This window comes from Harpia harpyja, chromosome 11, assembly GCF_026419915.1.
Source record: "Harpia harpyja isolate bHarHar1 chromosome 11, bHarHar1 primary haplotype, whole genome shotgun sequence".
Classification (NCBI taxonomy): domain Eukaryota; kingdom Metazoa; phylum Chordata; class Aves; order Accipitriformes; family Accipitridae; genus Harpia; species Harpia harpyja.
In genome coordinates this window covers 10,381,858-10,406,976 of record NC_068950.1, presented here as the reverse complement: position 1 = coordinate 10,406,976, position 25,119 = coordinate 10,381,858, and the positions used below count along the sequence as shown (strand labels likewise).

Sequence of the window (25,119 nt, the reverse complement as noted above, 5' to 3'; positions counted from 1 at the left end):
AAGCAGGCACCAGAACATGTGCTCTCCAACAAAATACTGGAGTACATGGCTACCAGTTATGAAATGGGGAAGGTGAAGAGAGTAACAAGATAAAAGGTTCAATTCTAAATGTAAGTTGGATTTATTAATTGGATTTAGGCAACTGCTTGACCATGTAATGGTAGAAGGTATCTTGGGTGAGAATGAGCAGAATAACAGAGCAAAACACTGAAGAAAGCTTTTTTTTTTTTTAATTAGTATCTGGGTTATATTGGTTGGGCTTTTATAGTATAAGCATTTGCATCTTCTAGTATATATTCAGCTTTATAGATGGAAGTTGAAAGCTGTGAGACTTGTGAGACTTTTAATGTATTACTCATGAAATAAAAATGTTAAAAATGTAATGTTGAAGCTCTGTATTTTAAAAAGGCAAATTTTCTTCTTTTTAGGTAAGCTTCTGGGTTGTTAGAGAGATTCTACATGCACAAACTTTAAAAATAAGAGCTGAGGTTTTGAGCCACTATATTAAAACTGCGAAGGTAAGAATTCTGATGGTGGTGGATTAGGGGGTTGTGGGATTCACCATGATGAAAGTTCTTATACTTAAGTTGGTCAGTTCAAAAATACACATGGGTAAATATTTATCTGATACTTGATTTAGCTGTGGTTGTATCTGTTGACATGAATAGCTGTTTGGCTTATGCATGTAACAAAGTTGTCAGAAATACTGACAGACCAAAGTCCTGAAATGGAAGCCTTTGTTTACAAAAAAATAGCTTAACTAAGGACATGCAAAGATGCCTTATTTCAAATATTGTTTATTAGATAATACAATTTACCAGATGTGTTTTCTAATGTTGGTTAAACCAAAGCACTGTGTGTAGAATCAGTTCAAACAGCATCAGTCAGAACGGAAATAGTTTGCTTGCTTTTTACTATTGGAAGGAAAGGATCTGTTATCTCTTATTCCAGTTGTGGCATGAATAATATCAACTTAATAGATATCGTTCCAAAACTATACCTGAACTTGGAAAACATTTTAGAGCTTTTTATCTTGTGATATCTTCCTGAAAGCCTTTAGGACTGACATTCGTAAGAAAAGGGTCAGAAAATCTTGACTTAGATGTAGATGAACCAGAGTCCTGGCCCTTCAAGCAGAATGAAGCTTATACATTGTAGTGTGAAGAGAGGGATGTCTTTCAATTTTTTGCTGTCAGACGGTGACTGACTGTTACTACAGCTAACTTCTGCGACCACCTCAGGTTACCTGCAAAAAAAGATGCAAAATTTCTGTTAATTACCTTGTGTGATGGGTTAACCCTGGCTGGATGCCAGGTGCCCACCAGAGCTGTTCTATCACTCCCCCTCCTTCTCAACTGGACAGGGGAGAGAAAATATAACAAAGAGCTTGTGGGTCGAGATAAGGATAGGAGAGATCACTCACCTATTACCGTCACGGGCAAAACAGACTCAGTTTGGGGAAAAATTAACTTGATTTATTACAAATCAACCAGAGTAGGGTAATGAGAAATAAAACCAAATCTCAGAACACCTTCCCTCCACCCCTCCCTTCTTCCCGGGCACAACTTCACTCCCGGATTCTCTACCACCCCCCCAGCGGCACAGGGGGACGGGGATGGGGTTTACGGTCAGTTCATCACACGTTATTTTCTGCCGCTTCATCCTCCTCAGGGGGAGGACTCATCACACTCTTCCCCTGCTCCAGCGTGGGGTCCCACCCACGGGAGACAGTCCTCCACGAACTTCTCCAACGTGGGTCCTTCCCACGGGCTGCAGTTCTTCACGAACTGCTCCAGCATGGGTCCTTTCCACGGTGTGCAGTCCTTCAGGCACAGACTGCTCCAGCGTGGGCCCCCCACGGGGTCACAAGTCCTGCCAGAAAACCTGCTCCGTGGGCTCCTCTCTCCACAGATCCGCAGGTCCTGCCAGGAGCCTGCTCCAGCGCGGGGTTCCCACGGGGTCACAGCCTCCTTCGGGAACCCACCTGCTCCGGCGTGGGGTCCTCCACGGGCTGCAGGTGGATATCTGCTCCACCGTGGACCTCCCTGGACTGCAGGGGGACAGCCTGCCTCACCATGGTCTTCACCACGGGCTGCAGGGGAATCTCTGCTCCGGCGCCTGGAGCATCTCCTCCCCCTCCTTCTTCACTGACCTTGGTGTCCGCAGGGTTGTTTCTCTTACGTGTTCTCACTCCTCTCTCCGGCTGCCGAATACCGCCGTCCCAACTTTTTTCCTTCTTAAAAATGTTATCACAGAGGCGTTACCACTATCGCTGATTGGCTCGGCCTTGGCCGGCGGCGGGTCTGTCTTAGAGGCGGCTGGTATTGGCTCTCTCGAACACAGGGGAAGCTTCCAGCAGCTTCTTACAGAAGCCACCCCTGTAACCCCACCCGCTACCAAAACCTTGCCACACAAAACCAATACACCTTGGTATTAATTTTGCAAATGCATTCTTTGTCTTGATATGCACATTTTTAATGAAGTAATACTTTACTTCTGTGGGATTTGACTATAAATTTTGGGCAAAGCAAACTAATTTTGTAAGATTCCACAGGCTTTGCTCAATAATTATGCTGTGGTGATCAACTGTTAAGGATCTCTCTTAAATATCCTTTCATATCTGGTGAGTTAATGTCTCTTCATCTCATGTATTTTTAAAAATTGGTTCTTGTTTTTTTGGTTGAAATACAAACATACAAAAATTTGCCTCGTGTTCCATGTCCCTCCATGGAAGGGGGGAGGTTCACCTGTGTGGTCATTGTGGAGAACTGATCTTGGAAGGCAAGTGGGGTCAGGTTTGGTTAGTACTTGGATGGGACTTGCTAGTGCTGGGTGTTGTGGGCTCTGCTTTGGGCACAGCACCCTGAACGTGCCTGATCTCATCAGTGGACTGCAGACAGCAGTGTCTGCTGAAATGCTACTGGTTTTGAGACAGTTATGTGCTCTAACAGTTAGTTAGTTGAGCTTTGCTTACCTGTGAGTTGTAAAAATCACAATTACAAAACCCAAGAAACTATATGTGGGACAATTTTTATATCTGTTAATTTACTTACGGTACCTATTATCTTGGCTTTGCTTACATATGGCTGCTAACATGAAGTTGCTGCAGTTAGTGCCATTTGAAGGATTCTCTATTTACACCAAAGCTATTATCAAAGCAGTTTGGTGCCAGCGGTCACACTAATTAACTTTTCTTCAGAGAAGCTGTAAATCCACTCTACAGTGAATTCTTTGTGCTGACAACTCTCTATCTATTGTATAGCTAGCAGTCCTTTAATGGTATCTTACGCTATATTGCTTTATGCATGAACTAATTGGACTTAATAGTTGCATTCCGCTGAACTTCCCAGACTATCCTGATTGGTTATGACTTCTGTTTCAATGCTGGCAGCAGCTAGGAAAGAACTTTTTTTAATCAGCTACACAGTCCTTTGGGACAGAGAACTTTATTACCTTGTTCGGGCATGGGAGGGGGAAGGGTTATTGTGTAAGCAGAGGGACAAACACCAGTAGTACTGTTTGGAAGAATAGTAGGACTATAGTATATGACAAATATCCCTACCCCCCACCTCACCCCACAAAATACTGATTGCTCTTTGCACATGGTTATTAAAGAACCCTCCCAAAAGAGGATTAGGAAAGGGAAACACTTCTTCAGTAGGTGTGGAAAGACTCTCGTTCGTCACTAGACATGCTGGAATCATAGGGTTCTGGGCACCCAGACTGAAATTGCTACTAGGGTGACCTGACAGTAAGCATTAAATATGGCATTTCTGAGTAATACCTATGAGGACTTCGTTCTATAAAAGGCTGTTAGTTTTCTGCCAGTGTGTTGAGAGGAGAGAGAATCATTTGCCCTGCTCCAAAACTACTAGCCAGAAAACATCCTTGCAGTATCACTTTTGGCCTTCCAAATGTAAGGCCTCCTCTGATATTCAGCATTTATTCAGAATCAAGTTAGTCTAATTTTTTTGTCCTGTTATCTCATGAAAGGCCTCCTAATCAAGAAAACCTGGGTAAGCTGAGTTTCAAGGAAGAAAAAAGATTTCCACCATTTCTTGAATAGCGAGGGTTCCTTATGTTATTGTATTGTTTCTAGCTGGAATCTGAACCTACCTTGGTGAATTTTCCAAATGGGATAAACAGAATTTGCAGTACTGTGATTGAGTATCCATTTCTCTTTATCAAAGTCTTTTTGTTAGGGGTAAAACCTCAGTTTGTGTGCTCTCCACCAAAAATCCCTGAATGTAGTTCAGATTTCTGGGTGCTCATAGCTATCGGAATAATTGATATTGCAGAAGAGCTTAAGGAACAGCATTTTCTTCCGGACCATTTTTAAGCTTTCATGACAGTAGTACCAGTAGTTAACTGGCCAAGACAGACTGATGGTTTTGGAGACAGAGTGAAAGGAAAAAAAAGAGGGGAGGGAAATTCCAAATATGTAAGAAATTGCACTTATGCACAGTGTTTTGTAGAGAGTTTTTAAGAAAATTCTTTTACTCTGATGTCTTCTGTGTTCAATTTTGATTTATTTCTTCTTCTCCACTAGTTAGTTTTAGTTGTCATACCCCAAAAATTGTCTTTCAGTGAGAGAAGTACTCCAGCTATGTGGCTTTTGAAATTTACCTCCTTGATTTCATCCTGCAACAATATTTTTGGGGTGCTTTGATGGAGCCTTGGTAGCTACATAAACCTGCAGTGCCAGATGCATTTACAGTATTAAGTACTGCCATGATTACATCATTCACAACTGGGTTATCCTTTTTGGCATGTTGTTTTAAAATTCTGTTGAATGCTAAGAGAGGAATTTGTTGGGTTTGAACGTCAAAAAATTTCTGGCTCTTCTGATTATATGTCCCAAGATGTATGCCTATATAGACTTTTTTTTTTGAAGGGTTCTCTGTGGACTATGAAAACAGCTGGTACAGTCTAATCCAAAACTGTATAGATGCAATAACAAAAAATTAGGAGGTACCATAAAAGTGGTGTGGGTGCACAGCAGTTCACTGTAACTAACTCTTCATTTTAGAACATGCAAGATTTCTTCATTTTTATATTGTTGTTATTCTGTAGTCGTTATTCATAGTACTTGGAATGTTGTTATTGTATATTTTTCTGTCCTCAGAAACTGTATGAGCTGAATAATCTGCATGCTCTTATGGCAGTTGTATCAGGCCTACAGAGTGCTCCAATCTTCAGGCTGACTAAAACGTGGGCGGTAAGTGAGCAGCAGGACAATGGAGGGGTTTTAATTTATTCTTAGGAAAATATAACATTCTGTAGCTTGTTTTTAAGGTTGCAGTGATTATTACAGCTACTTTTAATCTTCTTGTACTGTGTATATAATGTTTCTAGTGCCTTTTAAGTCTATGGTTTCCTGTTGAATTTTTTTTCCATTCTGGCATAGAAATATTTTCCTTTGAAAAATAGTTCCCTGCAGATTCTGCTAAATGCAGAGGCTTCTAATTTGGCCAGAAGCTATTTTGTATTTGGTTGCTGGAAAATTACGAATGCCAAAGTGGGTCATACTTTAATCGTTCAGGGGTTTATACTGTTGGAATTTTTTTTGTTATGGAGAGCAGATGTCCAGAAACTCTTGATTCAGTTTCCGTAAAGAGATTTGTAGTTTCTCTGACTGATAACTGAATCTAGCAATTTGCCTCAGAGTTTTCAGAATTATTTTCATAGTTAAAACAACTGCGTTACACAGTATATTTGTAGGTCTGCTTTTGTACAGTTATGAAAGAACGGTGTTCTTTGGAAACATTTTTATTTGACATCTGGTTTTTGACTGGAATTAATATTACTTTTGTGTAGTTGTATCCTTGATCAGAAGAACGTTAGGAATGACTTTTCCTTATTGATACCTCAGAGCTGAGAAAACACTCTGCTTGATTCAGCTATACGTTATGTAGTTATCCAGCTGTATAAACAGATGAACTGTGACATTTTGAAGTGTGATAGAAATAATCAGCTGACTGAAATACTCCTGTGCGAGGGATCCATATAAATAGATCATTAAAAAGAGCTAAAAACTTCCACTGAAGCCGTGTCAATACATCATCTTATGTTACAAAAAGTGTTTCTTTGCCTAACTGAATGATAATGTTGTTCAGTTGATAAATGTTATCGAAATTGAATATAATTTACTCCTGCTGAGATACTAATCTAGAATTCTGGGCACATTTTGAAAATGCACAATTAAGTAAGATATTGTTTCAAAATACAAAAAATCTCTCTAAGGAAATCTTAATGAAGTTAACACTTCAAAATAAACTCAAGGAGAACTTCTGTTTTTCTGGTTTTGTCATGTCGATGAATTGGTGCCTCAACAGTTTTACATTATTGTGATGCCAGATTGATTTTTGGGGGGGGTGGTGTGGGGGGTGGTGCATGACTTGAAACAAATGTCAACTATAACCATATTAGTTACTACCATGATTATACCATTCAGAACTGCTAGTCCCCAGTTTCTTTTCCTGCTTGGTCAACCAGAAATCCTAGTTTGCACTTAGGATGATTATTTGTGTGCTGTTGGCATATGTATCAGTTTTTAAAGTTTGCCCCCCTTCCAAGCTCTGAAATTCCAGGTAACTTCTCCCACATTTCTGCAGGTACTTAATTTCTCATACAATCCCACGTGAGTGTGTGCTTTTTATCATCTTATATAAGCCTTTGCAAATTCAAGTTACAGGATAGCTCCTAGCAATGTGCACTGCAAGCTGATGCAGTTGTCTTTCTCTTGGAAGTTCAAGAATTTATAAAACTGAAGTAGTTCTAAGCATTTGGCCTTCTGCATATTAAAAGCAAGAAAAGACATGTGAAAAGGCACACTAAGCCGTTATTTGAGTCACCAAGTCATTTGAGTAAGTTACACAGTAACCTTCCAAAACCTTCAATAAGGAAGGATTTCTTCGCTGTTTCTGAGATAGTTTGCAGCAACCTGCAATCAACTTGACTTACAAAGTCAGGACAATAGCTGCAAGTATATTCGCTCCCTAAAAAAAAAAAAAAAAAAAAAAGTCACCTGATGTGGTTGGAATCTAGAGTGGAAAGGAGCCATTAAATATTTGCTTGGTAATCTAATGTTTCTAAAAAAGATGAAATTCATGTCTTCTGACGGTATGTCTGAATATATCTGCAGTTTGTTTCACTCGTTGCCTGCACACCCTCTCAACTCTGGAGAATAATAAATGCTTCTAATACGTGATTTGCCCCATTCGAAACTTGAAAAGAATTATGAACCTTTCCAAGAAAGTTAATAGAATATTCTACTTCTCTCCATTTACTATAAAGGAAATCTAGATGACCAACTAGGACTTGGACAATGTAAGCAAATAATCATGTGAAGTCAAGTGAGTGAACCCTGCCCCTCTCTACCAGCACCCTGAAACCTCACCTTTCCTTTCTTGCATTTCAAAAAGGTTGTCTTCAGTGCTGGCACACTATAATTAGAAAGCAAAGAGCAGTCTGGAAGGCTCTGAATCTTTCCCTGCTACTCTAAATGATCAGCCTTAGCTTTTATTGTCTCTGCGTACATACATGTCTTGACTGTTCTTTGCATCCTTTGAGCCTAAGAGACAGAGGAAGGAAAATTACTTAGAAGAAGAAGAAGCTCCAAAACTGAAGAAATAACAGCTGGGTCCTTACTTGCACTTTCAGAAACACTTTTAATATTGTTGGCTTTTCTGTACTTTTCTACATTAATGCAGGAAGTAGAGGCATAATGTGAATTGCACCATGAGCACAAGGGAAAGTCACACAGGACCAACTTGCTTAGAGATTATTCAAAGAGCCTGAAATAATATATCAGACTTGAACAAGATTGTGCAAATCAGCATGTTTTGAGGAAAATACAATTAATTTCATTCAACTCTGAATGTAGGCCATTACTACATCTGTTAGTCTTGTCTTACCTTCCAGTCTGCAAAACTACAAAAGTCTTCCAGACAACAAATGGTGGCAGAATATTTTAGAATATTATTAAAGGCAAGCTGATCTAGGCTGGTTAAACTGGAACCATCTTGGAGGAGATAAACTTCAAAAGATAAATGTCGTGTTCCACTGGTTGGAAAGAAGTCATGCCTGTCTACTGTTTCCTTGTCCTGGAACTGGCAGATGTGTGCAGTTCTAATGCACATGAGATGCTGTTCATCCAAATATTGGAACCAAAGCTAAAGATGTAATTAATTGCTGGAATGTCAGAGATCAGTATGTCTTGGGAAACAATTAACTTTTAAAAAGTGACTTTCTTCTGAAAGCCAGTGTGTTTAGTTTGGTGGTGTGTTAGCTATCCTAATGAAGACTAGGATATAGGAAATGTAGAGTAAAAAGAGCAGTTATTTCAATAGTGAATTTACAGAAGAGACACTTAACTTCTATCATGTTCACATAGGCTGATCTTTAACTGAAAGAGAAAAGGGAATATGCATAAAAATATAGTGATCTGACCCTTATAATTTTTGCACTATTGGATATCTTATAGGGGAACAATTGTGACCGGGACTAGAACACTGAGTCTTCTGCCAAAATGTTCAGCGGGAACGTTTCACACCCTTCTTTCAATTCTGATTCTGAATTGAAATAAAACCTTTAAGGTGGTTTTGCAGCAGTAGTTCAACTAGATGTTTTAAAAATATCTTAACTTACTTTCCCAGTCTTACAAAGAGAGCCTAGTTGCAGTTAATTCTGTCAAAGGAAGGGGCGGGGGGGAGGAGGAATGGACAATGAAGGAGATCCATGACTTAAGTTTTGTATTCAAAGTGGAAATTCCTGTAATGTTGAAGAGCCAGTAAAATTGCTAGTTGGCAGAACAATATACACAACCTGTATTCAAGTCCATAATGCCTTCTGTAAAGAAAAATTGATGAAATCCTTACTTTTTTCCAGACCTTCAAGTACCTGGATATGTGTATATCTGCATTCACTGTTTTTAAAATTGTAGTTTAGATATTTACTGGTTTGCTCTTTGGAAAGTTATTTGTTGAGATAGCTCTCAAACTCTCAAATCAAGAATAAGAACATATTTTGGAATTTGGGGTTTTTTTGAAGCTGGCTTAGTATAAAATTTCTCAGTGTATCTGACAAAGAAATGTTAACTAATAGATAATGAGAGTGAATAAGTTACTGGTTTTAAATACTGTGGATGTGGACAGCACATGAAATTGTGATGTGTGTTAGCTAGATTAGTCTTTTGGTAACTTGTATTATTTCAGAGGGAACCTCCAGGACACCAAAGTTTTACCTGGTTAACTTTTTAAAGGAATAGTTTAAATTTAACAGCCAAAATAGCTGCCGCTCTTTGTAAACTCTCCAAGTACTCATCCTTAAGGAGTAAATGCTATAATTTTGAAGCAGTTGTATTTAAAAAACAAACCAATAACAACAATGAGGGGATGGAGGTGGAAATCCATACTTGTAAGAGTAAAAGAGAAATCATAATGATCAAACAAGCTCATCTCGTTTTGCCTTTTTTTTTTTTCCCTAGTTACTGAGTCGGAAGGATAAAGCCACCTTTGAAAAGTTGGAGTATGTTATGAGTAAAGAAGATAATTACAAAAGGCTTAGAGACTATATCAGCAGCTTGAAGATGACTCCTTGTATTCCCTATTTAGGTAAGTTGAAGTATTTCTAGTGGGAAACACTAATTACACAAACACCATCTTTTGAGCATTCATGATACTATTTCATTACTTCAGTAAAGAATCTGTAGCCACTAGTTGATTCTGGATACTCTGTATATGGCAAGAAATAACTTCACTAGCTTCAGAAATAAAATACCTATTAAACCTCACAAACACTTCAGGTTTTACATACAGTATCAGTTTTCTAGGAAATTATTTTCCCATATGTTGTATAGATGCACTGATTGGCTTCTGGAGAAGTACTTAAATTGTTATGCCTGCTAGCACTCTTAGAGGTAAGTACTTGACTATTATAGTAATGATGGCTTTTAATTTATGAGAAGCTATAAATCACTAACCTCTGAGATAAATGTAGACCTTAGGATTTGGAACATGCTAAAATTTGGAGATATTGCTGCATTTAATTATATTAAGGTGACAAGAGAAACTGGGTTGTTATGACTGACTCAGCTTTATGGAATAATTGAGGAAATGATATTCCTGTGTGTCTGAAAACTAGATAAATATGTTTAATATGTATTGGTTTTGTTGCCAAACTAATCTAGTGTTACTTAATGTCTCAGTTTAGTTTGTTTAAAGTGATAAGTGTACTTTTTTTTTAATGTAGCTTTGATATCATAAGATGTCAGTAGTCACATAAAGTTAAGGAAACATTTACCCATTTTTTTTTTTCTTTTCCAGAAAAAAGAGTTGATGTTTTTTCAGATATGAGTTGCTCTTACACCTAAATTCAAGATGACCTCCTGTGGTCACTAAGGCTTATTGAACTGTAATCTCTTTGTTCCTGAAGTTTGATACTTCCTTTACTCAGCTGGGCTCTTTATCATGATTAATAACTTGACGGTCGTCTTTACGCTGTGATCCGTGTGTCCGTCACAATATTATTTCAGTTGCTTCATAGCTTGATGTGAGCAACAATACCATCATTCATGTTAGAGTCTAGAATGATGCTTCTAAAATGCACATATTCAGGTTTTGCAAAATTGATTGACTTTTACATGCTTTATACTTGAACAGAAAATACTATGCTATGGAGAACCAATAATAATTTTAATGACAAGTAGTCCTATGGAGTTTCTCATTCTGTCTTCATTTTTTGCTTCCCTGTTACATCCCTCCCAGAAACATCATCTGTTCCAACATGATCTTAACAGCTGTTGGTTTCCTGTGTTTTCAAGTGTTCAGATGTTGGTAATTGTGCCTAGAATGGAAGAATCTGCATGAGTGTATTTTGTCTGAAGTGCAGGTGTGAAAATTGCTGGTGTGGCATACTATCACATGCTACCTTGTTTGTTGACATAGCTGTTAAAACTAGGCCTGAATTAAAAGGGGCAAAAAAGAAGCCAAACATAATGTAATGTGATTAAACACGTCATTTTGTGGCTTTCCCATGATGAGTATATGTATAGTATATACTTACTGTATATGGTTCTGAAATGTTGTTTCTAGCTTTCCAGATGCTTTTTACCTATATACCATGATTTTTGAAACATGAAGCTAGGCTCAAATTGTTTTCTTGCTGATTATAAAAGTCCCAAGCTAACATGCTGTCAGATATTTTAAAATCTCAAGGTACTCAAACCCTTGCCATTATGGTCTTCTGATACTTACTGCTGTACAGAGAAATCTTTATGATTTGATGTATTTTTCTGACACTTTAAAAATACTGCCTTGCTATGTGCAAGTGTATATTTAAAAAAAAAGTGAAATGTTGGTAAACAATGCTTTAAGTTTTGTTAAGTTACAGATGTTTTCCTTGATACATTAGCAACTTCTTGTCTAACTTTTGCATTAGAATAAGCTTTGGGCTTGATTTGATAGTTTGTTGAAGTGAAACGTATACCTCTTTTCTACTTAGAAATGCTCTTTGCTGTGACCTGCTGTAGTTAAAGAATGTGGTGTGACCTGGTTTCATAAGATATCAATTCTTACTAATGACATGAAGAATGTCCTCAAGCCTTTTTTAATTCTCCAAAGGAATAGCAAATGCCCACTGGTGCATTTGCTCTAAAATTAATTTTAAAGGTTTAAATAAGTGGCAAAATGAACAAAATTGCCTTGAAACTACAGTCATGATAAATCTGGATCTGTCTTGGAAGATTGGCTCTTGAGTCCAGTTTTTCTCATTTCATCAAAGCTTTAATCTCCAGTAAGACCTGAGTAGATTTGCAGGAGTGTTATTTCTAGAATTTCCTTCCCAAGGCATTTTTACTAATGTGAGTCATATGGAACAGAAGTAACTTAAGTTGCTTGTTTTACTTACTGTTTTAAGCTTACCAGCTATAGGTTATAATTCCTGAAAGGATCTTTTTCTGCTGCTACTTCTGGTATAAAATCATATACAGGAGTAGTGCTGCTCCTGGTTTAAAATGTGTAGAAAAGTCTGCCTAAAAGTCTGCAGTTTGAAATTGTGATCATGGCATGTGCTGGAGAGGGGGATTAATCATAAGGTCCATTTCCTCTCACGGTAAAAGAAGGGGTGGGGTGAGGCTTTCTTCACTGTTGGTGCAGAGATCCTGCAGTTGCCATGCTCCTCTAAAATGGTCTTTAGAGCATTCAGAGAATCAAGCCTGCCACACAGTTACATTTGCTATTGCAAATCCCCTCTGGAGAAATATTGGTAGCGGTTGTGAAGGACCGTGTTTGGAAGGTCATAGGGAAAGTGAGCGTATAAAGGAATTTCAGCTGTGATTTCAAGGGTGAATGTTTTACCCTTCAGAGGTTGCTGGGTTTACCCTTATGCAACCAAATATTGAATGTTGGCGTGGAGTTTTTTTCATGACCATCTTAGCATTATAAGATAATGCTTAAATGCGTTTTTGTGTAGTCTTTGCAATGGGAATGAAGCCACAGAAGTACAGAGTGTTTTCTTATTACCACAGCTCACTCACTGTGGACAAGATAAAGATGTCCTTCCACATTTAACTGGGGGGGGGGGGGGATAAAAATATTCTTCAGTTCCTTGCAGCAATAAGTGTGATGTGATGCTAGAGCTCTAGAAATGCAAGTGAGAGCAGCACATCATCAGTGTGGACTCAATAACTTAAATGTGAGTGGTAAGAGTCGTGCAACACCAATAAAAATGTTCAGCATTAGGTCCTCATTATGCAATGGGGGCCGGTGTTGCATCACCTGGCCAACTAAAGCAGCCAAAACAAATGGGAGCTGTATATGTGTTATATTTCACCTTAGAATAAAAATCCATTCTCAAAGGGAGTCTTATCATGGAGTTCTGATTAATTTTAGATTGCACAATGAAACAATTGAGCCATATCTTGAGAAGTAAGATTTTTATTTAACTAAGCAGTACTACCTTGTGAAATATTTTCTTATAGCTGTCTTTCAGGAATTATATCCAGAAACAGAAAAGCTGAAAACAGGTTATTGAAGTATTCATCTGATGAATATTCAGCTACTTCAGTGATAATGCTTGCAATAGACTTTGGAAATATATGTGAAAACTGTGTTTCAGGTTTAGTACAGGTTAAACTTTTTCAAGGTCTGCTTGGTTAAATTTGGACTGGTAGTACAGGAATGGTGAAAGCTATAGCCTTCATAGACAGACTACTTCTGAATGTCCAGTGCAATAAGCTTGAGGGATGCTACAGCCTCTTTTGAAAAAATTTTCTAAAATGAGTGTGAGAGAAAACATTGAACTTATTAATTCATTTACCCTGCTTAGAAAATTCAACCCTAAAAGCTAAGAACTGATAGAGTTACAAGCATTTGAAAGTAGTAAATTATTGTACAGAGTATGAACCAACCTGAAAAAGAGACACTATACTTTCTCTCCTCATAATCTTAAATTGGCATCTTAAAATTAAGTCTTTCCTTTCAGAGAACAGCATTTGTACAGTCTGAGCTTTCTGGGTATATTTTGTAATAATGTTTAGTTAATGTCATCCTGCAGCTTTAAACTGGGGAAGAATCACTTTTTAGATGTCTAATATATAAGATTTAATTTAAAGGCTGAGTGCAAGCTAATTTTACTTAGGGGTTTCTGCAAAGTACACCTTTCACTGACTGCACTGAATAAACAAACACTGTTTTCGTAGCAGGCAAGAGATTCTTGTCATAAAATAAGATCTCTTCCAAGGAGAGGAAATCTGTCAGTTGAATGACCTAAAGTCATCAGAAGTGTTCATTAAAGGAACGTTTTGAGGGTGCATTTTCAGCTTTTAAATTTACCTCAACTGCTATTCTATCTAGCTACAATAGAAAAAAAAAAAAGAATAGACTATAGATAGTCTGAATTGTAAGCATTTGCAATTAAAAAGCATTTTATAGGACACTCAATCAATGAGGTCTGTACAATATTTGTACAAACAAATATTCCTTATATGAAGAACAATGTCAGAACTGTAATCTTAAACATTTGTCAGTTAAAATTCTTGGAATTTGGGAATGGAATACGCTGGGACTGATTCCCCATCTACCCACCCAACCCCGCCAACCCCAATTAAATATGGTTGAAACTTGTTGGCTTTGATCTCTGACCAAAGATTTAACTACAACCCTTGCAGCCATATATTATCAGTGGAGCTTTATCTACTCCAGAGAACATGTTTTGAAAGCAGAATGCTATTTTCTATCCTCTGAATTACAAATGAGGTTTTGCATAGCAACTGATACAGACTGATTTAACATAATAATATTATTCTTTTAGCTATTGGGGTTTCTTATGTTAAATAGGGGCAAAGTTCCTTAAAATCCTGAAGGCATATACAAGGTGCCAAACAAATACATCAGTCACAGTTCTGAACAGCATATTTTGTTTGTGTAATATCAAATTAAATTAGGTAAGCTGTATGGCCACGTATAATTATGAAATAATTGTATATACTAGGAGGAGAGCTTTAGTTTCGAAGACTGGTACCTAAAGTGAACATTTTTTTGTTTCCAATTTTGGAAGTATCTTGTTTTGATGCAGTATGTTATATGGCTTTTGTTAAGGGTTGGAAAAGTATTTCCTAATTAATTTCTTAAATGACATACTAATTCCAGTGGAAGTCTGTTATATAGAAGGTAGAAAACTTAATATAGACAGTATCAAAAGTTGTATACGTGTAGGGGAAAGGAAATGTGTCTGTCATAAGAGTAGTCCGAGTTTGGGGTGGCGGGGAGAATACACTCGGAGCTGATTTCTAATCTTTGTTTTACTATGTCAGGAGAAAGCTGTGTTGGAGGAAAACTTCTAATATTCAGAGTTGGTTCTTCTCTAAATTAGTATATGTGAACACTTGTTCAGACCTCATCACTCCTAATTGGAGCAGAGGAGGGGACTCCAAGTGTCAAGTCATGATTTTAATATCAGGACTTCTCATTTTGCTGTTGAAGTTCAAAGTATCAAGAAATATTTTTGTTTAATTAGGATGTTTGAATGCGGAGGTTGAAAGTAAAAAAAGTACCAAGCAATTTGGTTGTCCTAAGTGTATCAAGAATTTCATACAATTATTTTTCTCATGTTAGGAACATTTTGCCTAAGTGTTTTACAAAAGGTAGGATATGCAGACCTTAAGGAATTCTCTACACCACTAAGAAATTTTATATTTTACGTTTAATTCAACACTTCATTTTGAAATAATTATTTGTTGCAAAAATCTCTCTCTGCTGGCAAAGCTAGAAAGGCTTCAATTTTTTTGTGTAGCTTCTTGGAGTAAATCTTAAACAGTAATGTGAAGTCAGATTTTCATTGAAAGTAATACCAACATTTTTAAATAAATTGTTAAATAACTAATCAATTTCACATTAAAGCAAGACAATGTCATTTCACATATTTACATTTAAGGATTGAGCTAACCTGAAAAAGCATAAGCTTTTTAAGTGAAAAAGCTTATATCTCGTCATATATCTGGATTTTTTTACAAGCTTTAATGACCGTTTACATAAAGTATGTTGGGCTTGAACAAAGATAAATATGCTTTGCAAGCACAAACATCTGCTTTTGTGAATGTGTGTTTAAAAAACACCGTCTGTCACAGTAGAAAAGTTTTCTAAAAAAAAAAAATGAGGGGAACACAACGGGAGAAAAAAAGACAGGAAAACTGTAGACCTGCTTTTTGCAGGGGCAGATTGTGCAAAATAATGATTAAAAAGTAATATTTTATTTTTCTGGAACTCAAGCGCTGAGAAGTTTATATGTGATCACTTGGGCGCTGTGGGATTTTCCTCCTCAGTCTATAGGTCTGATCATCATTTGAACTGCTTTCAAGGAGTAGGAACCTCCGCGGTACTCAGCCCAAAATATTCCATCCTGATACTTGCTTCTGTAGTGGCCTCCTCTGTACCACACCCCGTTAAGGTTAGAGTGGGCACACGCATTGTACCACCAGCCACCTTTGTGAAAATGAGCACAGTTTCCTGTGGAACAGAAAGAAATGGGTGAACTTCAATGTTAAAGAGGAGAAATGGAGATTAGCAAACACTTTCATATTCTGGCTTACTCTTAGAGGGAACTGTGAAGTACTTTATAGCTTGTTGTGGTCATAGCAATTGCTGCTTCTACCTAAATTATAAGTTCTGTTATAACAGCAACCATTGCCTGGAGCGGGGATTATTGACACAGTATTTAATGTGACAGCTGAAACCTAAGGTGATCAACTTGTCTCAGACTACCAGCAGTGCTTACCCATGAGCTAACATTCAAGGAACTTGGATTATGTACTGTTTAGAAATACTTCAATGGAAGCAATGTGAGTTGATACAGTCCCAAGCAGCGTGCAGGGCCACAGTTCCACAAAGAGTTGCTTGTAACTTGTGTATTTACTGTTACAGGCTTGTTTAAGAGTTTTCAAGATTTGTCCAGCTTTATGGTTATTGACAGCTGAGAAAAAGCAGTTGAAGTATTACACTCCCCAATCTTTCTTTTACTGCTAAGGCTTTAAGGGGAAGGCTGGAGGAAGAGTGTGGAAGTGAACAAAAAAGCATCCTTTAAGGAGAATGAAACAACGTGATCTGCCTGTTTCTCAAGTATTGGTACATAACTAAGCCTGTACACAATTGCAGTTCCTTTCATGCTATTCAGAGGCTTTAGGTCATGGTGATTATTGTTATGTGGCCACAGTGCTACTCTGAGAGATCACCTGGACAGGTGTTCTGATTGTAGAGAGTCACATGCAAGTGATAAGGATGTCATTGAGCTAAATATAAAGCTTGCTAAAGTGTGCCTGCAATGAGAATTTGAATTTCTGAATGGTGCAGGGGCTTGAAGGGGGGCGCTGTCAACATGATTTTTATCATAATTGTTTTGAAGCATCTTTCAATAGAGTTGTTTTATGAGAATTTAGATACTTTTTTTTGTACTGTATTCTTTTTTAAAGGTGGTATCACTAATGGAATCTACTGTATTCACTTTTCACATACATACTAGTTTCCTTACCTGAATACATATCCCTGTCTCTGTCCAGTGTTGTAAATTGCTTTCCATTATGCCATATCATGGAATCGCCTGCGTTTCCTTGGTATGTTCCTAAGCGTAGCCTGTAGAATTCGTTTTCGGGCTCCAGGCGGAAACTGCTGTATTCTGCGTAGACTTTCTTATTGCTCCAGTCCTCTAACTCAATCAACAGTCTGTAATTATCCTGATTGGTAAGCATGTAAATATTTTCTAGTCCCAGCCAGTACTCTCCATCAATGTTTCCAAAACCTTTCTGTACAAAAGATCAGAAGGTGATGTTAGCTTAGTTTTTCTTGTTTGTTAAAAAGCTCATTGGCAGGAGTATTATAAACCAGTGGAAGTTGGGTGCTGAAAGCCTTTAAGCTTCTGAATGACTGGTCAACCCATGCATTTAAATACTTTATTTTGCTGCACTTGACCATTTACTCAGTTGGACTGCTAGCTGTAGGAGGTACTAACAGTATCAGGAAAGGTGACAAAACTATCTGTTTTCTGTGATGTCCTCTTCTTTTTAAGATAAAGAGAGATAGAATAGGGAAACTGAAACAATATATTTCATGACAAAGCTAAGGGGATCTGTAAGAATGTGTGAATAATGAAATTTAAGGGGGTATATTTCCAGGTTGGAAATGGTATTTATGGATCAACAGTCTCAGTGTTCAAGGTAAATAACTTTTTGTTGCCTTTTAAATGCAACTAATGTTTTCTTTTTACAGTTAAGTTTAATCACATAATTCATCTGTGCTCTTTACTAGATTTATTGGAAATGAAATACAAAGACTTCTTTCCTTTCAAATCACAGACTACCAGTACGGTAGATGTGAAGTGATATTTCATATCTGCTGTCTCCTGTCCCTGAGTAAACCAGTGTTGTTAATGTTTGGTGTTGCAGCTAAGGTAGGTATGTCACCCAGCTATCTGTTACACTTCCTAGTTTCTCAGGTATTCCTACTCCCCTTCTCTGGCTGTTGATTATGTAGGACCTATAGTTGACTTCCTGCTTCAAATCACTTTCTGGGGATGTCTCTCTCCAGTAGATAAACAGTCTGGGCTCCTAACTCAAGCTGCAGTTTCACAAGTGGCTTAAGTTGATCTAGCAGCATGCTACTGCCAAAAATGGTAGCAGTGCTTTTCTCCTGGCTCATGGCCACATTTGCAATAATTCCCTTGCATCAACATTGTAGCTTTGGAGCCACACAGAGGTGTTGGGAAAGGTGTAGAAATGTGGGCATGGGAGACATGTCTTTTGTCAGTGGTGCAGGCTTTAGTTTAAAGCCAGTCACAGGGGTCTACCTTCAAGTACTTGAAGTTAGGTTAATAGGAATACCATCTTCAGCCACTGCAGTTTTAATGAGAGATCTCTTGGGGGCAAATTTGCCCAAGCTTTGAGCCATTGTTACACACCAGTTATACACTGTTCTACTTTTTCTTTGCATTATGTTCAAAATATATATGGTTACTTTATAAGGCACTCTAACTGCCTTGTAACATTAAAAAAAACAACCATCCAAAACCCAACCACCTACTTTTCTGAGAAGACTGAAAATAACTGCTACTAAGGAATGATCAACATTTGAATCATTAAATTCCAAGAATGCAAAAAGTGAAAATCCTTACAGTAATTTTTTGTCATTTCCATTTATATATGAGATACTACTTTTTAGATTACTGGTTGAGTTAAATGTGGCTCAGTTCTCTCTTCAGATACAATGCACGTGGCAATTGTAGATCCGTTTAAAGTGAGCACAGCATCATAGGAGAAAACTGTGTCCTATATGTATGAAGTCCGCACATTATTATTATTAATATTATTTTAAAAACCCCAACCAGATGGATTTTCAGATATCCTATCTAGCATGTAATTATTCCAAAGCAGCATGTGTTTGTCATCCTAGGCATTATGGCTGCCACTGCATAATATCACAATAACACACAAGAATGTGTTTCCCTTCACCAGCCCTACATCTTCAGATTTCTAACCTAATTTTAAAGGTAGATATTATTTCCTTTAATTCATTATTAGGAATGTTTTTAAGTTGAGGCCCTGATCCTGCAAATCTATTAATGTGCTTAAATGAGTAATTCCACTGGCTGAGATTGCTTATTCATAAGGGAGACAATTAAGCTTTTCAAGTACTTACTGTAGTTCTCAGTGTGTTTATAAAAATCATGTGTTTAGTTAGGTCTTTGTAATAAAAGACTTCCCAGTCACTGTCTAGAATAACATGTGTCTCCCCAGTAGTTGTGTTGTGCATTACAAATGCAGGCTATTTCAGACAATAAGTTAGTTCATACAAAGTTAAGTAATGCACTGAGCGAAATAGGATGTTCCCACTGAAATACGTTTGCCTCTGAGGGATGACCACTCTTTTCAATTATCTTTGTTCATAAAATTAATTTCACTAACTCAAGCAGCTATCTATTTCCAACTCCTCAGTGTTTATCATTCCATTTGCAATGAAGAATTGCATTGGAAATGTTTGCACCATCTTGATTGCGATAGATAATGTCGTTGCCACACTGAAATGAAGCAGCTGGTTTTCTGCATTACAGAGTTTACCTTGTAACTGTCCCAGTTCCTGAAAAAGTTGACAGATCCATCTGTCCTCTTCTGAATAACTGCCCATCCTCCAGGGTCCAGGCTATTCTCACACCACAGTTGCATTGGCTCATTACTATTTTCAGGTTTGATCATATAAATCCCGCTGTTGGAATGCCCAGCTTCCTTGGCTTGTTGGCAGTCTTTGAATGGACCTTTTTGAAAAGAAATACTGTAAGCATTCAAGCTTGGCTATGCAGTGCACATTGTTCAAAAATAGTTTGTAATGGAAAGTCAGTAATTCAACTGAGGTAAAACTACCATGGAAAACAGTGTAAAAAGTTACTGTCTTAGATTAATTGTGTATATATAAATAAATATGTCAATATCCTATATATATTTTTTTAAACAAAAACTTCATTTTGCTAAACAGATAATAGACTTTGGTTACCAACACCCAATTTTTAACTTTGTCTACAGTGTCAAAGATTTATACTCTGATTCTTGATATTCAAGAAGTGCGTTATGATTTTCATTAACTATTTTCTCCTCTACTACTTCTACAAAAGGTAGACGTCAATTTACTTCATTGTCCTAGTGTGCCCATTTGAAACTGATAGAAGTTCAAAACAAACCCAAGACACCCAAACAACCCCCCCACACCTGAATACATAAATAGTTTGAGAGCTGCTGTAAGAAATATTTATTGCCAAAGTCTACAGACATGGAATTTAGTGAAAGAGTATTCTTACACTGCATAACTTTTTTGCCTGTATATACTTATCCAGTTCTGGGATCAGCCTGTTAACAGTGGATAGGAATCTTTTAAGTTTCATGTGTCAGCCTGATGTGGTATGTGTAGATGGATACTGATGAAGAAAATAAGCAAGCAGTGGAGAAGGACTATTGAGCAGCTAAAAGGGCTTACATAATTGTTCTCAGGGCTGGGACTCTACAAAAATCCTGTTGCTGTTGATGGTGCTGCTTGAAAGCTCTAATTTAGACCATGTGAGTAGTGGTTTTTATAAATACTACTTACAGAAGAGCATCTGGTTATTCTGTAAGAAGCATGCAGCTTACATATCTCTGAAAACTCTGCCTAGTTTGCCTTTCACTTTTTGGTAGTATTTTTATTTTCTGCTTTTCTATAACGGATTTATGTTCATGTATCATTACTTCAGTTGATCTAGAGGGACTGGTTATTTACTAATGAATAGCAGGATATGTTCTGATGGCTAGTTAGTGGTGGATGTCCTAAATGTATTTGAAAACTCATACTCAGTAAATCTGAAAATAAATTACCTACAGCTTTCCTCTCATTTTAGAGGGCTCATTTTCTTGAATGTACTTGGAATTTCAGAGAAAACTCATCAGTCACAGAAGAAGCTAATGTGCAAAGAAGCATAGAAGACAGTTGAGGTTATTCTTTAATCAAAAGTAGAGATCGAGTGAAAGTGATCTTCATTGCAGATTAAGGTTGTGTGACAAAAGCAAATTGAAAGTCGCGCTTTTTTAGATTTTATAGTAGTAGTTGCCAGTTGGATAAGTGTGTAATTAGCAAGAAATACATAAAGGATTTCATATTAATTAGAATGTAAAAAGCTTGTGTATCTAATAAAGGTGACTACTTGGAGCTTCTGGCTGTGACAGTGCTACCAAGAATGTTACAGACATTGAGCCATCGTTTTAAGTACAGCTGCATACTGTACTGTCAGTATTTGACAATGTTTTTGTCATTCTTGCAGTGCATGCAGTAGTAGCTTAGGAAAGAAGTACTGTCGCTTTGGTGTATGAGTGCTTTTTCTCTTGTTCACAATTAAAATTTCCATGTAGACTGTACATGATGCAAAGTCTGTCCAGTGGATAGATAATTTCCTGGGCTAAGTTGGGTCTCATTCCTTTTCCTTGAACTATCTGAAGTAAATTTGGGTGCTGTATAACTGAACAGGGAGGTTGTTCTAGAAGCATTATTGTAAAGCAATTATTGCATTAGAAAAAGTGTAAACAGACAAGTAGTATATTTTGTAATGTGAACTGAATATTCAGAATAGCTCAATTAGATCTGCTGTGTGTTATTTCATGTGATTTCTACTGGAGGAGGAATGGAGGACTCATTTTGCCGTGAGAGACCCAAGCAGATGTTTGGAGTGATTTAAAGTAGCTTTTAAGGCAGCCAGAATTGTACTAGTCTGTTTATATAATACACTTTGATCACTTCTGAAATTCAGCTGGCATTAAGGTCACAGCATGTAACTTGTCTGCTTTTCGATGCTCCAATTTGTCTATGTGCTTATCATAAGTTAATGTTGTAGTACAGGTAACAGACTTCTGCTCTTAGTGGAAGGAAATCCAACAAATCCCATAACTTCTGCTGTATATCCTTGAATCTTTTTTGAGAAGTAAATTCTTTTTTACATGTAATTATTTTAAGTTCACTGCATAAGAACTAATCCATTTCTTGTTCAGTGAAAATGCTGAGATTTGTGAAACGGTGTAAGATTCTCTACAGTGCTGGTATGAGTGGAGGCTCTGGCTAATGAAAAAAGCATAATTACTCTGTTTAAGATCTTGTTATCTATGTAAGGAATAAGTGTCTCATGCATATCTAGTCTTCTGTAACAATCTGCATACACTAAGTTGCTGAGACAATTAGTTGTAAGTCAGAAATACTCAGAGAAGATGATCTGCTAAATATCTCACTTCTAAAATTGTGGTTAGATGTATGATTTAGTACAGATCATATTCTGTTGTAAATGAGATGTAGTAGAGGAGGAAATCGATGAAATATTTTTAAGTTGGAAGCTTAATAAAATTATGGCTGAATCCTATTTTAAGATGTTATCTTGAGCAGATGATATAGAAGCTGTGCTTGTGTGAGCTTCATATAGAGGATTTTTTGGACAATAGTAGAAGAAAATTCCAAAAAAAATCAGAGATAACTGGGCATTGTGTTGCAATTTAGAAGTTTTGTTTCTGATGACTGATGTTCTACCAGGTGTAGCAATTCTTAACCCTCATTTTCCCAAGGCACTGCAAGAAACACTTAAACTTCAAACTCAAGAATCTAGTATTAAATAAAGGAAGTTGAATAATGTTAAAATAAATTTCCCAAGATTTCTTTGTGTTCCCTTGCAAAAATGGATTCAAACTCTGAACTTTTAGGGGTAAAGGGGTTAGTGAAAACCATGGCAGATAATTTAGGGGGAAATGTTTAGTGCTATTGCTTCCTGTTGTATGTACAGCAGAGAGAGAAAAAGATGCATTTATAACAAAAGCCTTGAAGCATGGGTCTTCCGGGAAACAGGAAGTCGACATTTTTTAGAATTATACTTTTGCTGTCTGACCAGGCATTAATGTAATGCTTTTTATATTAGCTGTTTCCTTTGTGTCATAAAGTGTGGTTTAAATTCTCACGACATCTGGCATTTTACTTGGGCTTGTGCTAGAATTTTCTGCAGACCCTGAATAAAAATAGTTACTCTTTACATCAGCAGCTAGTTGTTTGTAATGCTGTAGAACAATCACAAATAAATGTTTGTCTTCATCTTAGGAACCAAGTTGAACTTCCAACTGTGACTAAAAGAAATTTGAAAGCAAAAAAAAAAAACACTCAACCCAAACACACAACACCACCCCCCAAGCAAACCCTTTTGCTGTGCAAAATAACAGAAGACAAGAGCAAGTGTTTGAATGGATGTCTGAGAAACTTGTTCTGAATCCTTAATTTTTTTTAATCGCAGTTCTATCAAAATTTTAATAAAGTGAGAATCGTGATAGAATTCAGGGCAGCTCAGAAGTAGTTAATTTTCTTGTCACTGGTTTTGTTTCAAGTGATAAATGAATTTATCTAATGACCTGAAGAATCAAACACATGAAGATGTGATGCAGTCTCTTGAATGTATTTTCATAATATTTATGGTATTAGTTTAACTTGCCATCCTCTACTGACATTAAATTACTGGGAATGCAGTTACTCATTTTAAATTTTCAAAGCTGCCTGTATCTAATTGGATCCAGCCTTGATTCAATTATCCTTTCAAACTTGTCTTACTCTCTTGAATATTTCAACCAAACACTTAGAGACTTATTGCACAACTGTGTTGGTGGATTTAGATGTTCATTTTAAAGCAGCTCAGAATAGGAGTAGTAAAATTCTTCTAGCAGCATTAACTTCTGGCAAATGTGTATGTCTAAGTATAAAGGACAACTATTTAAAATTACTTCATTTATTTAAGATTAATTAGCTTCTCTTATTCACCATTGCTAGTTACTGTAACATTCAGCTAGTAGGCATCTTCAGGGAAACAGGGCTAAATACTAGAAAGTATATGCTAATAATGATTTTTCATTCCCATAAGTCAAACCCAGCTGGAGACAAAAACCCCAATGCTTCGTGACTCAAAGGCGTAAATTCTTCAGATTGAATTTCTGAGTATCAGCTATTTCAACAAATTCTCTTATGCAGCTATAGCTTAAGAATTAGACTATTTGGTAAACTAAAGCTTTCCTTGGGGAGGGGGGTGAGGGTGGGGGATGGAGAAGTTCAGAATCAGGAGCAAGGGCTAGCTGTACCAGATACTTTAAATTCTTCATTATGTGTCTATAGCCAGAACAGTTTCCCTCTGAAATAGAAAAATCTTAGGTTAGATAAACAGTGATAGTTAACTCACCTTCATTAATTAAAGCCAGTGGCGGTACTCTGAAAGGACTCTTTGTAGGAGAAGTAGCTGGATCAGGTGGTGGCCTTACATCTCTGTCTCTAGGATAACCCGGGTCTCGCTGTATCTCGTTACCGCCCAGAAGAATGGGAGTGTATGGCTGGCTGTTAGGAATGTGCTGTGGCACAACTTGAACAAGAGGCGGAGACCCATGGGTGTCCTGTCGCGAGAAGATTCTCAAGCACTGCTCTTCCAGCAGTGAGATAGTCACAGACTGATTATTTACAAGATCAGTTAGTGCTGCATATTTTACTTCAAGCTCCTTGTATTTTGTTGCCATCTTCAACATTTCTGTTGTAACATTAAGGACTTTGTTTTCCAGTTGGGAAAGCTCAAGTGAGTTATCACGCTTTCGAATTATCTCATGCAAGAGTTGCATATAGAGTTGGGTGACCCGAGAGTTCATGTTACGACTTTCTTTCCTCAGTAATTTTACTTCATTGACAATGTTTCCATCCACATCCACTACCAATTGCAAAATGTCAATCTCCCGCTTTTGCTTGGAAAGCACATCCTTCAAGTTCTCTATGTCCATTCTTGTGACTTCATCTTTTCTGTTACCAGTACTTGGTCCATTAGTATTCACACAAATTGGCCCTGTGATTTTTTGTTCTGGGACCAAGAATGTGTAACCACATTTCTTGCCTTCCTCTCCATTGTCCGCTGAACGAGGGTGCCTCCGTTGGGATGTTTTATTAGGCGTAGATTGTTCTGTACAGCGCCCAATAGACAACAGCAGGAACAATAGTACACCCAAAGTCCATTTAAATATCTTCATTTTAAAGCAAGTATGATGGCTGTTAGAAGAGAGTATTGAACAGG

General features: G+C 37.3%; 2 protein-coding genes across 8 annotated transcripts in view; one reads left to right on the top strand and one right to left on the bottom strand.

The window, feature by feature from the left end:
* Positions 1-25,119, top strand: part of RALGPS2 (Ral GEF with PH domain and SH3 binding motif 2) — a 128,761-nt gene that overhangs the window by 58,495 nt on the left and 45,147 nt on the right. For all 7 annotated transcript variants that reach the window (XM_052800533.1, XM_052800532.1, XM_052800530.1 and 4 more), the window contains 3 exons: positions 429-518; positions 5,126-5,218; positions 9,488-9,614. In XM_052800533.1, the coding sequence (XP_052656493.1) occupies positions 429-518; positions 5,126-5,218; positions 9,488-9,614 (310 nt within the window). The remainder of the gene's footprint in view (positions 1-428; positions 519-5,125; positions 5,219-9,487; positions 9,615-25,119) is intronic.
* ANGPTL1 (angiopoietin like 1) lies at positions 12,920-25,110 on the bottom strand. The gene is made up of 4 exons (XM_052800537.1): positions 24,250-25,110; positions 19,601-19,794; positions 17,023-17,293; positions 12,920-16,004 (listed from the first exon to the last, which is right to left on the bottom strand). The coding sequence occupies exons 1-4, from the start codon at positions 25,073-25,075 to the stop codon at positions 15,817-15,819; spliced, it is 1,479 nt and encodes a 492-aa protein (XP_052656497.1). The 5' UTR covers positions 25,076-25,110; the 3' UTR covers positions 12,920-15,816.

Bases quoted from the DNA above. Each gene is read 5' to 3' on its own strand.
- ANGPTL1 (XM_052800537.1), bottom strand. From the start codon at position 25,075: ATGAAGATATTTAAATGGACTTTGGGTGTACTATTGTTCCTGCTGTTG. The intron at 19,795-24,249 runs GTGAGTTAACTA...CTTTTCAAAAAG, and splicing joins ACTGGCTTTAATTAATGAAG to GTCCATTCAAAGACTGCCAA. The intron at 17,294-19,600 runs GTAAACTCTGTA...TCTTTTGTACAG, and splicing joins GGAACTGGGACAGTTACAAG to AAAGGTTTTGGAAACATTGA.